The following is a 13,319-nucleotide window of genomic DNA, read 5'->3' on the forward strand; positions in this document are numbered from 1 at the left end:
CTGATCAAAAATAAAACCACTCACTCCCCTCCTCAAGGATAAACCTTAAAGGAATCTCCTTTAAAGATTTAAGCCTGAATCCCCACAGAACAAACCTGAACAGCTTTCAAGGCCCTCCACCATCTGACCCCCACAAACCTGTCCAACCACACCCCCCATGCCTCAACACATTACCTTCTCCAGCTATCACCCTTAACTTACAATCTAAAACAGAAAGGCTCTTGTAAGTCCTGTACCTATCTCTGAACCCCCTTTCTGCTAAGCCACATCCCCTCCTTCCTGTCCCTATGTAATTGTTTGAGGGATCAAATGCAGACTCGTATTCTGATCCCTATGAAGTTCCACCATGAAATGTTTTAAAATCCTTGTCATTCCAGTTACGCACTAGGATTCCAACTTTGTGTCTCATTCAAATTTAATAAACAGATCTACAGTCAAATGACTTAAGAGTGATTCTGAGGAAGATATATCTGAAAAGAGGTCTGAAGCACACTGCAAGAAACCTTCTCCAAATAACTCTGATCTATTATGTTTTGAAAAATTTAATTAAGCATCCTAACAGACCACCAACATTCTCTGCCCTGGCCACAAGCACACTTGTGAAAGACTGTTGAAGAACTTGCTGAAGTCAATCAACTTGTGGTCCACATTTCCCCAACTATCAATCCAGAAACCAGAAGGCTAGACAGGCTTTGTTCTGAATTGTGGACCCATTCTGGTGCTGATTATTTTTACCTTGGTCAACCCAAAATATACCTTAATAACCCAATCTTCCTTCCAAACATCAGAACATATCATAAAGCCACAATAAGTGTGTACAGGCAGATCAATGGAATAGAACACCAGCTCAGAAAACAGACCGAAGAACATATAGGAATCCAGAATATAATGAAAGTGACAACTGAAATTAGGAAAAGATGAACTATCTAATATGTGACATTTGGATAAAGCAGTAAAGTTGAAACTACCTCATGTCTCACACTCAGATAAATTCCAAGTGGATTAAAGATTAAATGTAAAATACAAAGCCATAAAAGTATTAGCATTATAAAAGTATGGCATCATAAAAATACTAGGAAAAAATGATGTGTATCTTTTAGTAATTTCAGACAGTGAAAGCTTTTTAAAATATGACACAAAATCCAGAGCTTTAAAAGACTGAGACATTCAACTAAAGAAAAATAAAATTTTTCAGTATGGCAAAAACCACCAAAGCAATCAAAAGACAAAAACAGTCTGGAAAAAAAGTTTGCAACACCTATAACAAAGGGCTAATTTTCCTAATGTATAAAGAACTTTGTAATAAACAAACATCACAACAGGCAAAGAATATTTCACATAAAAGGAAATTCAAAGAGATCTTAGATTTCTCATAAGATACATAAATTAAGACACTGATGTACCATTTTCCATCTAAATAATGGCAAAGATCACAGTGTTTGTTAACACTCCTGGATGAAGTCTGGGGACACACTCATTTCCGGTAAGTACAAAATGAGTACAACCTCTAAGGAGAGATTCAGCGATTCAACTTCTAGGAGTTTATTCTACAGATATTCACTCATCGGCAAAATGACATGTATACATGCCATGTCCATACGTGTACACGTTTGTTTTGTAGCAGCTAAAGATTGGAATCGCCCTAACTATTCAATGATCAGGGAAATGGGTAAATCAATTGTGATAGAACAAAATTCCAGGCAGGAAGCTTTGTATGAATTGAAATGAATCATCATCAAATTGTTAATTCTACCTTCAAAAAATACCTGAAATCCAACCACTTGTCCATGACCGTGGCCTGAGGCATCATTCCCCCCCAGCAGAATTAGCCTTCCAGCTGGTCTCTGCTGCCACCCACACTCCCTCAGTCTCCTCCCCAACAGAATAGCCAGACTGTTCCCGTAAGACATTGGATCGTGTTAGGTCAACTCTCTGCTCAAAACTCTGGGGTGGCTTTCCACCTCACTCGGGGTAAAACCCTAAGGTCCTACGTCACTCCTCCCGAATTTCTACTCCCACCCTGCTATCTCTCCGACCTCATCTCTTGTTATCAGCCTCCTTCGCCTCCCTGCTTTCCTTGAACACCCCAAGAACGCTCCTGCTTCCGAACCTTGGTATGCGCTGTGCCCCCTGCCTAGAAAACGATTTCCCCAGAACTCCACAATGCTCTCACTCAACCACTTCAGGTCCTTTATTCAGATACCACTTTCTCAGTGCGATCGTTCTTGTCCATCCTACTTAAAATTGCACGAAAACACAAATGCAGTAAAATGCTCTCTGTAAAATCTAGGTGGTGTCCATATGGCTGTTCTCTGCATAATTCTTTCAATTTTTCTCAAGGTTTGAAAATTTCTGTAACAAAACGTTCAAACAACCCACACCCTCAGGAACCTATCCCCACGCTTTATTCTCCTGTAACACTTGTCACCATCTAACCCAAAATAAATTTTACTTACCTATCTTGCTTACTTTCTACCCCACCCCCCAAATCCATCTAGAATATAAATCCCATAAGGACAGGGTGGGCAGCAAGGCAGGGATTTTTGTTCGCTGCACACTCTCTGCTTTTAAAACAGTGTTTACCATGGTACCATACAATGAATGTCAAAGTCCTGATTTTGATATTCCACTATAACCATGCAAGATGTAACCAATCACTGCAGGAAACTGAGTGAAGGGTACATGGGGCCCCTCCGTACTATCTTTGCAACGTCCAGTGAACCTATAATCGTTTCAAAAATACATGAGAAGAGTGCTTTAGTATATAATTGGCACTTGATAATTATTTCTTGAATGAATAAATCCTCATGATACTAAGTGAAAAAACATACAATACAGTGTATATAGGATACTACCATTTGTGTAAAAACAAGAGGGGGAGAGAAATATGTATAAAAATTTGCTTGTAAATTGCACACAAAATCTCTGGGAGGATATATAAATACTGGGAATACTGGCTGCCTTTAGGTAGAAAATCTGGGTGAGGTGACTAGAGAACAGGAGTGAGAAGACCCAACTAATCTTTGTACCTCTTGAATTTTGAACCACGTGAATATATTATCTATTCAAATACAATTTAGAAAAATTTCTGATGTCAACCTTACCTATCTACAGCTTTGAGAAATCAAGTTCTTTCCCTTTTTGAAAATCACTAATAAGAGTTTTTACACTTCGCCTTTGTTCTTGCAGTGATTCTTAAGCTTTAAATGGCCTTCTCCACCTACAAAACATACTCCTCTTGAACTTGAATTAGAGGAAAAACAAACAGCTATAAAAAACGATTTAGGGATAAATGGGAAAATCTGAATATCATAATATATACAATATTATTGCATGACTTATCTTTCTTAGGTTTGAGTATGGTATTGTGATTTCACAGAACGTCCTTAGTCTTAGGAGATAATGTTGAAGAATTTAGGGTGAAGGGCCATGATACCTACAACGTACTTTCACCCACAACAATACTTTCACATCAACATTGATATAAATATACACACAGATACAAGTGTACATGTAGATACATGTCTGTGTACAGATACAAATATAATGAAGAGATAACAGCTAACTTGGCAAAATACTAACCACTGGTGAATCTAGGTAAAGGTTATATGGTACTATTCTTACTGTAGGTTTGAAATTTTTCAAAATAACAAGTTGGGGGTAAATTGTTTTTTAACCCATACTGAGGTTTTCAAAAAATAGCTCAAATGCCACCTTCTCAGAGAGGTCCTCAGGGCACACAACAGTTGGAATAAATCACTCCCTGTTCAACCAACTCTTGAGGGCGCAAATAAATCACAGGGTATCCACCGCAAGCCCATGTACCTTGCACCCTCTCACACACTCCTAGTTTCATGTTCACACACATGTATCCCAGCAAGGCCTAGAATAAGTTAAGTGTTTAAAGGGAGCAGACACTGTCTGGGAAATTTCCAAATCTCAGGAGTAGGAAGACCTGGGATGAGCTTATTACATTCCTGCCAGGGGTGGGGGCAGGGGCGTAATAACTGAAAGGACCAACCCCGCACGAGAGGTCACCCTGTACCCACTATGGGCGCCCCTTTAATTTGGATGACCAAGGTTCAGGTTTCACAGAATTCAATGATTAAACTCTACACCTTTTCACAATTCTCTAAACTTCTATCACGATCACTCAGCTTGCTCTTACAGACCAAGGGCATGGCAGGTGTAGGTGTGTGTGTGTGAGAATTTTTTTTTAAACACAAGATCATTCACCAGGACACATAATCCATCCATCCATTTCCCACACATGCCCATACCTGGATTACAAACCTGAAAGCAGGGCTACATTTTGTAACTCCTTGCAGTCTTAACCACACAGGCAACCCCGCATGTATTTAGCATCAGCAAAAGCAGAGGCAAGAACTGTAAAATTCTCATGGTGACGTGCTGAGACAGGACAGTCCCCATAAACCCTGTAGGTCAGCGGTTCCTCGTCAGAACACTGGCGGTAACAGGGTAGCTACGAAGACATCTGGGAAAACCATGGATACCTTGGAAAGCCTGGTAGACACTTGAACTTCTGGCTGGGACACAGTTGTGGCAGTAGATAGCCAAGGACATAACTTTATTGGAAACAAGGAGTTCGGGGGCACGAGAGGGCTAGGAATCGAGCTCTGGGGCAGGTGGTGGCTTCTCATCATCAGGAGGGCAATCGATGAAGTCGGCCAGCATGGCAGCTGTGTCATCCTGCTCCTTTTAGAGAAAAAGAAGATTCACAACAGTCACTCACACACACAGACACAGAAGGTGGGACAGGCTGGGGACAAAGCTCTTCCTTAACACAAGCAGCTGCAGCCCCTTCTTCCCACCTGCCCCCCACACAGCTGCCTTCCCTGCTGGCTCTCTCACCTTTTCTGGAAGGGCTGAGACCTCTGTCTCCATCTCCGTCTCTTCTTCTGCAGACGGCTCTGGGGGAGGTGGTGCCTCAGTCCCACCCTCAGTCCCCTCTTCCAGCAGGGTTGGGGGGGCAGGGGGCTCTTCTTCAACAAGCTCCTGAGGAGGCGGTGCTGCTGTGGGGCTCCCCCCTTCCCTCTCCACCTCCCCCTGGGAGGGCAGAACCTCAGGGGCCAGGGTGGGGGCGGCCTCGGCCCCGGGCCCCTCCTCACCCCCGGGCTCCTCCACCTCCAGCAGCAGCCCAGGCCCTGCCTCGGGCTCAGGTGGTGCCTTGGGGGATTCCGAGGCGGGCAGAGCTGCAGGCAGAGGTGCGGGTGGGGGACCCCCTTCTTCTGCCTCTCCTCCTGCCGAGCCAAACTCCAACTCTTCCACCTCTTCCAACTCTTCTTCTTCCTCATCTTCCTCCTCTTCTTCTTCCTCTAACTCACCTTCCTCCTCCTCAAATTCCTCCTCAAACTCTTCTTCCTCTTCTTCCTCTTCGAAGTACTCTTCATCCTCTTCTTCTTCCTCAAAATCTTCCTCCTCCTCTTCCTCCTCTTCCTCCTCCTCCTCCTCCTCTTCCTCCTCTTCCTCCTCCTCATCACTACTATTGATATTAATGACTGTCAAATCTTCTTCCAGGGCCGGGGGTCCTCCGCCACCAGGAGTCCCTTCAGGAACCAACTGGGGTGGTGGCAGCGTCACCGGACCGGGACCAGGAGGGGGGGGGGGGGGGGCGGGAGAGGCCCCGGAGCTGCGGGAAGCTCCTCGGGCTCCTCCTTGGCTGGCACGGGAGGGGAGGCTGTGGGTGGCCCAGCAGGGGTCGCAGGGGGAGGTGTGGTGCCCGATGGCGGCGGTGGAGGCAGGGGAGGCAGCCCCTCAGGCACAATCACCACACTGTCATCAGAGTCGCTCTCCAGGGAGATCTCCACGTCGGACGCCTCCTCCTTATCATAGTGGACAAAGGCTGGTCTGGGAACTCTCCCACCAAAGGTCTCTTCTGGGGGTATAGGAGGTGGGGACGTGTCACCAGAGGCCAGGACGGGGTCCTCGTTTGAGCCTGCCCGGTGGTTCTCAGGGCCAGGTAGGAGCCGGGGGGGTACAGACACCAGGCCTGGGACAGAGAGGCCTAGGTGGTTGGCTGTGGCTGGAGGTCCAGGGCGTGCCGACGGCAGTGGGCCCGCTGAGGGCAGGGATCCCGCTGAGGGCAGGGGGCCTACAGAAGGCATGGGGCCTGGGGGATGGAAGGGTGCAGCCCTGAACGGAGACGGGACCTCAGGAGGAGGGACTGGGGCAGGTGTGGGGCAGGTGCCCATGGACTGCAGGGGAGGAACCCGGGGGTGGGTCAGAGCTGCACAGGTCACAAGTGCTTCTGAGCAGAAAGAAGAGACCTGAGGAAGAAGAAAGGGCAAGCATGAGGAAAGCAGGGTCCCCTGGCACTGGAGAGGGGGCGTCTACCTGCATCAGACACTAAGGAGGCCGAGGCACACAGGGCCAGCACCTACCTCAAGGCTGTCTTCTCGCTGGCCGAGGGAGAAGGCTTGCAGGGCACAGGTGAGAGGAGGAGGGCAGCGAGGAGAAGGCGCCAACAGCAGGGCCAGCAGCAGGCGGTAGAGCTCACAGCGGCAGCGGGAGCTGGTGTATGGAGAGCTGCCTAGGGCCTCACCCTGCTGGACACCCACAACCAGAGGGAGGACCAGATCGTGGAGTCTCTGCAAAGGACACACGGCATGCCGGGAAACATGACCACGGCCACCCACCCGTCCCCAGGGCCCTCTCCCAGCACCGGAAGGGGCCCACCTCGGGGGGCACACCCCCCACACGCCCCGAGGAGCGGCCCCTCCCCTGCCTCCACGGGCCAGGCCCCACTAACCCTGTGCGTCTCCTCCTTGATGAGAGGCCCACACATGAGGATGGTGCGGCTGAGGCCTGGGGAGGGAGAGAGGGGATGAGAGGAGTCCACCAACAGGCTTACGTGCCAGCGAGGACTTCCGAATCTCAGCCCCAAGTAAGCACCTGACTCAGCCACTGCCTAACTCGGGCAAGGCAGTTAACCTGAGTCTGTTTTCTCAGCTATGAAATGGAGATCATAAAAGTGTCTTTACCCATGAAACTACTGACAATATTTAAAGAAGATGAGTCTATAAAAAGTTACAAATGCATATATATCTAGGGAGAGTTGGCTCTCCTCTTCATATGGGGAGGGGCAGCAGACAGCAAATACATGGGACCCAAAGGAAAATCGCCTGTTAACTGCACAGTACGTGACTAGAAGCTTCTGCTTACAGATGAGAAATTATGTGGGAGGCAGGAGGCTCCCCTGGGCAACCTACTTTGGAGACAATGTAAACTTCACAACACAGTGATTCAGAACAGTACCTGGCATACAGAGTAGACACACACAAGTTAAATAAATGAGATAAATGAGCTCTTGGAAGGGTAGTGAAAACTACCAAATCCCCCAATGAAGAGTAGCACCCGAGGCTCTGCTTGCCGCCCTGGGAAATGCCTTGGTTGGTGCACAGCTCCTCTGGCCTGGGCTGCAGGTTTGGCCGGCCCTGCATTCTGTATACTCCACCTCGCCCGCTGGTCTGGGGCTATCACCCCAGGCCATCCTGAGCCCCCAGGGCCCAGCCTCACCCACCTCTCAGCGCAGCTGCACACACGTCACTGTTGGCATTGCTATCTCCTTTCCTGTGGCTTGGCGGGGCCACAGCCTCCCCTATATCTAGCTTTAGCTTCTTGGGGGCGCTGGGCTTTCCAGTTTGCAAAACCCTGTCAGGGCTTCCCCGGGGGCTGCGCAGCTGGTGGTGGAAGGAAACACAAATCACATACATAAGCCAACAGGAAGGTGGGACAGAGAGGAGAGGGCGGTGAGGAGGCACATTGGCCCAAGGACACAGGTAAGTCCTGGGACAGGAGCCGAGGCCTCACTCACCTTAATGGCATCAGCTGCAGGAGAGATGTCACTGAGCAGGTGGGTCAGCAGGGCCTCTGAGGAGGCTCCGCCCTGAAGCACACCTGCTGAGGCCCCACACACCTGCACCCACAGCTCCAATACAGCATACACCTTGGTCCGTATGGTGCTGGGGGGTGAGCAAAAAGGAGTTATGGAGGAAGAGCCCTCAGTCCAGATCCTGCCCTTCCTCCCTCAGTGCTCCCCACCCCTGAGTCCTGAGCCACCTGCCACCCCTCCCCCACCCTTCCTCTTTATTCCCTTCCTTGGTGGTCACCTGTAAGGTCTCTCCTGGCCAGGGGAAAGGGTATCCCTACCCATGCTCCAGGCATTGAGGACCTGGGGGAGCAGGCGGCTGATCAGGCCCCCAAAACGTAAGAGCCGGCTTCCACACCTGGGGGGCAGAGACAGAATGGCAAGCCCTCCCTTCCTGCATGTCCCGGCCCTTCCACCGCCCCCTGCCCCATCACACTCACGCCAAGATGAGGGCAGAGAGCAGGTCCAAGGCTTCCAGGTGGAGAGAGGGCAGCAGCAGCAACCGCAGGGGGCCATCTCCAAGCAAGCTCTGGGGGAGTAATTGACAAAAAATAAGGGGTGAGGCAAAAATGATGAGTCAGACATGCAGACAGAGTAACTGCACATGACTATATACATGTGTACAGAAAAAAGGGACCCCACCCCACCCAGCTCTCTTAACGAAATCAAACTTCCATCTTCCTGGAAGAATAAAATTAAGGAGAGAGAGAGAGGAAAAAAAAAAAAAAAAAGGAAAAAGAAAGAAGAAGAATAAAAAAAATCAGACCCCAGAAGGAAGGCCGAGGGAGGGGTGGCTGAGGCTATCAGCAGAGACTTAGCCGTCTTCACTTCACCCTCCCCAGGGCAGCATCTGCTATTTTACGAGTGTTCCCACTGGGTGTGAGAAGAGCCTCCCTGACTGTGTGTGTGTGTGTGTGTGTGTGTGTGTGTGTCAGGGGAAGCAAAGGGAATATGGCATTTGAATCAAGTAAGATGTATTTTACGAGTGTTCCCACTGGGTGTGAGAAGAGCCTCCCTGACTGTGTGTGTGTGTGTGTGTGTGTGTGTGTGTGTGTGTGTGTGTGTCAGGGGAAGCAAAGGGAATATGGCATTTGAATCAAGTAAGATGTCCAGGACAACTTAACGGATAATGTTTTGGGGTATTCGAGATCCCTCAGTGCTTTCTTGGTTACCTGAGCAAGGGCCATGCAAAGAGGGTAAACTACTTACTATATTCTTGCCAGTGACACTGAGGGTCCGGCAGATGACATCCAGGATTTCCTGCACAGGGACGGACACGGGGGCCCCAAACTCAGAGCTAAAGAGAGAGTCAGAGGAGGGAGACCCTCAGCACAGGTTATCGGCCTGACTCCACAACCCCACCCTTATCTCCTTCTGCAGGGTGAACCCCCACTCCAGGCCTTTGCTCCCTCCAACCCTCACATGCACCTGAGCATGAGCCCCAGACAGCGGGCCAGTCCAGAAAACCTCTGCCGAAGCTGAAGAAGGGCATGGGCGTCACCATCTTCTGAGGGGGAAAACAGCATCTCCACTCCAGGGCCTTCATACTGCATAGGAGCTGGACAGAAACACAACTACCTTGTACACTCTGCCTTTCTTCCTTCCCCTCCTTTTTCACTGTGGTGGATGATCACCCCCCATATTTGAATCCATGTTGCCTGGAAACCAACTGCCCTGCATCTCTGGACCACCCTCCTTCCAAGTTCCCCGACCACTGTCCCACTGACTACCAGCCATGGTCCCTACCCGTTTCTGCTCCCTCGTACAGGGCCCCCAGCAGGCTGTGCAGTGAGGCCAGCAGGCAGTGGAGCTCCTGTTCCCAGCTCTCCGTGTGCTTCAGGCCCTGGGAAAAGCCAGCCCCTAAGGAGGGCAGTCTGGAATAACACTCACAGGCCAACTGCAGAAGAAGGATCAAAAACCTGGTCAGATGGGAATCCAGCCAGCCACAAAATCCTTCCACCCCACCAATGCCCAGAAAGATGGATACCAAAGAGAGTGCTGAAGGACAACGAGGCAGAAGGACACAGGCGGAAATGTGGAGGCAGGAGAGGCTTATACGTGCTAACAGGGTGGGAAGTGGGAACATCGTCCAAAAGCAGCAATGGAGAGAAAAGCTAAGAATGAGAGTCAGAAGAGAAGCCCCGCCCTCCGTATCCCTCCCTACCCTTTACCTGCTGCAGCTGCGGGCTCAGGGCATCCACTCGAGACAGGAAAAATGAGGCCAGCTTGCCCTGGAATGGGGTTAAAGAAAGGCAGAGGCTGGTGAGCATCTCCAAGGGCCAGAGACATGCACCCTGTTCACTCCCAACAGCACATTCTAAACCCGTGCCTGTTTCTTTCCTACAGACATGGGAAGCAAAGAACTGTAAGGGGCAGCAGGGCCTGTAGCAGGCATGCTTTCATGGTAAAAGGACAACCTGACTGTCAGCTCTTATTCCTAGCCTCCCAGATCTGGGGTAAAAGGATCTGGCCCTGTCCCACACACAGCTAGTCTCCCTCCAGCCATTTTTTGCAAAATGATATAGTCATTTCCCTCAAGCCAAAGGGATACAAAGCACTGAAAAGCAGTAACCCCCACCTCCCAACTCTACAAGCTTAGACACAGAAAAAAAGTCCAAGCTGGGAACTGAAGCACATGTATCACTAACTTGAAAATTATGATCATTATTAGACCAGCCACAAGATTTTGTTATTTAAGCACATCTATTGGTTCATCAAGTGCAACAAATGTGCCACACTATTATAAGATACTAGCAATAGGGAAAATGGGGGTGGAGGGGTGGGGGGAGAAGCAGGGGAACTCTGTACTTTCTGCATGATTTCTCTGTAAACCAACAACTGCTGTAAAAAAGTAAATTAAAAAAAAAGGCACCTGCTACTCTATCACAAATTTTAAAAAATATTTTGACAATATTTCAACAGAATTGGTTTCCCTTACAATCCAGTGTATTTTATTTTATGAATTTAAAAACATTTTGAGAAAGGGTCCATGGCACAAAAAATGGTTCAGAACCCTACACTAGGGATATAAAAAGGAACGACAGAGGATTTCCACCTTCAGTGGTTGGAAGCTTTGTATCAATGTTAAACTTCTTGAACTTCATAACTGTACTCAAGGTGCTGGTTCTTAGGAAATGTACACGGCAGTATTATGTGTTCAAGGAGCATGATGTATGCAACCTACTCTGAAATGTTCAGAAAACAGATAGATACACAGAAACCTCTCCACGGACGGACAGACAGATGAATGGATGGACAGATGGACAGACAAAATGATAAGGCAAATGTGGCAAAATGCTAAAACTGGTAGATCTGGATATGGGGGGAGGGGTGTGCTGGAGTTCTCTGTATGGGTTTTGTATTATTTTTGCAACTGCCTGTAAGTTTGAAATTATTTCAAAATAGAAAGTTTTAAAAAATAAAGTCAGGGAGACAGCAAGTTATAGAAAACAATAACCTGGAACCAACATTGGCACTGTTAATAGTGAAGGGCACAGAAAGAGGGAAGGCTGAGAGAGAAAGATGCTGAGGCTGCATAGGGCATGGCTGAGTGGTTCTAGAAGAACAAGAAGGCAAATGAGACCAGAGTAGCAAGAAACAATGTGAGGAAACCTACAGATTCAGAAGATGCCAACAGAGAAGCAGACTGAGGCCTTCAAAGCTGGGATAAGGAGTACTGACCTTGCCCAGGGCTCAGCTCCACAGGTCAGGGGGTGGTATGTGCACAAAGGGAAGCTTCATGAAGAGAAATCAGCAGTGGCACCAGGCAGACAGCAGGGGCCTTATGGACTTAACTGGGAGCAGAAGCCTGTCTGTAGGTGGTTTGGAAACCGATCCTCCAGGTATTCCTAGCTACCCTGCACAGGAACCACGCTTAACTTCCCCTGTTCTACTTCAAGATTCCTATCATCAGACAAGCAGCTAGACAGAGCTGACCCAGAGTCAGAGAGGATCTAGAGCCATTTCCCTAGCGGCTCAGAAAGCACTTTCATGTCTGACGCCGTGGAGTTCAACACTTCAAACCAAACAAGAGCAACCACCCACAAGTCTCATGATTCACCAGCTTTTCCAAGGATATTTCTTAGACAGCTGCCAAAGCCCCAACTTTAGTGGCACTCAGCTCCTTTGGACTTTCATGCTTTACCTCTAATGTGGTGACTCTGGCTCAAAAGGTCTGACACGAGACTGCAACAAAACAGACCACAATGACAGGGCTCTCACCACAGGGTCTGCACTGGTGACCCACAGAGGAAACTCAAGTAATGGTTCACTTGGGACATGTCACTTAAAACACATACACACACACAAAACATGTCTGGGATATCTCTCAAAATTCCAAGGAACTATTTATTATTCATTTTGATCAGGAGGAGGAGGTGAAGTAAAGCTTCTGTGGGGATGCAGCATATGGGAGGAACCTTCAGAATGCAACTGCCCTGGCTGGGATCCTCTAGGGAAGGGGAAGGAGGACACACAAACAAAATGGCAATTATTAGTTTCCTAAGAACTTGTCTGCAAGATTTTCCAAGTACAAGTCACCCCTGAAGCCTCTGCACCAAACAGATTCTTATCTACACTAGGCAAGAGACTAAGCCAAATTCCTCAACAGAGGGAAGTTCACCAGATGACACTTTATCACTAAAGAAATAAAGACATAGATACCCTGTAACAACATAAGAAAGTTTTATTGTTTGGTTTGGAGAGGGTACGCAAAAATCAGGCCAAAAAGTAAACAAAACAGACAGAAGGCTGCGGATTATAGATTAATTCTTCTTACTACTAACACTGGAAATTAACAGCAGAGGAAACACTTGACACTTTACTCCCCATGATTTTAAATCTCTTTACCCTGCAGGTAACGCTCAATTCCCTCCACTTTCACAGGAAGATGCAGGTGGATACAGACAATACCAAACAAAGCTAAAATAAAATAACCATTTGCAGTAAAGCCTCACAAACTTTGACCACAGAGGGGTTAGGGACAATGTGCAATTTGAGAAGTCTAACTTTTACAACAAAGGCAATTTTTATTAAATTTATCTCCATGAGTTACTCCGAATGTCTTCTTGACAAAAGTCCCACCGTTCACTCCCAAAGATTCTGTTTTCATTCACATGAAAACAAAGAATTAACAAGAAAATGACTTCATGTTCACTGAGAAACAGCATCTGCTCAGGGACTGTTATGGATTGAATCACACCCCCCAAAACCCACACTCAAGTTCACCCTTGGTGAATGTGAGCTCATTTGTAAATAGGATCTTAGAAAATCCTATTAGTTAAGGTGAAGCCAAACTGAATCAGAGTGGGTCTTAAGTATGACTGGAATCCCTATAAGCAGAAGGCAATCTGGACACAGCAGGAGACAGGGAGAGAGGTGGCCATGTGACAGAAGCAGAGACTGAGTTACAGTCTGTTGGCAAGCCACCACC

The 13,319-nt window shown here is 48.0% G+C and overlaps 1 protein-coding gene across 1 annotated transcript in view; it reads right to left on the reverse strand.

Moving 5' to 3' along the window:
* Positions 1-1,244: 1,244 nt before the first annotated feature.
* The window catches only part of PELP1 (proline, glutamate and leucine rich protein 1), a 69,782-nt gene continuing 57,707 nt past the window's right edge, over positions 1,245-13,319 (reverse strand). Inside the window, 13 exon segments of the mRNA XM_037810011.1 lie at positions 1,245-4,716; positions 4,873-5,633; positions 5,636-6,287; positions 6,402-6,608; positions 6,770-6,825; positions 7,541-7,700; positions 7,835-7,982; positions 8,130-8,246; positions 8,329-8,417; positions 9,098-9,185; positions 9,317-9,446; positions 9,635-9,785; positions 10,060-10,119. Of these exon segments, the coding sequence (XP_037665939.1) occupies positions 4,624-4,716; positions 4,873-5,633; positions 5,636-6,287; positions 6,402-6,608; positions 6,770-6,825; positions 7,541-7,700; positions 7,835-7,982; positions 8,130-8,246; positions 8,329-8,417; positions 9,098-9,185; positions 9,317-9,446; positions 9,635-9,785; positions 10,060-10,119 (2,712 nt within the window). The 3' untranslated portion in view covers positions 1,245-4,623.

Source organism: Choloepus didactylus, chromosome 18 (genome assembly GCF_015220235.1).
Source record: "Choloepus didactylus isolate mChoDid1 chromosome 18, mChoDid1.pri, whole genome shotgun sequence".
Classification (NCBI taxonomy): Eukaryota; Metazoa; Chordata; class Mammalia; order Pilosa; family Megalonychidae; genus Choloepus; species Choloepus didactylus.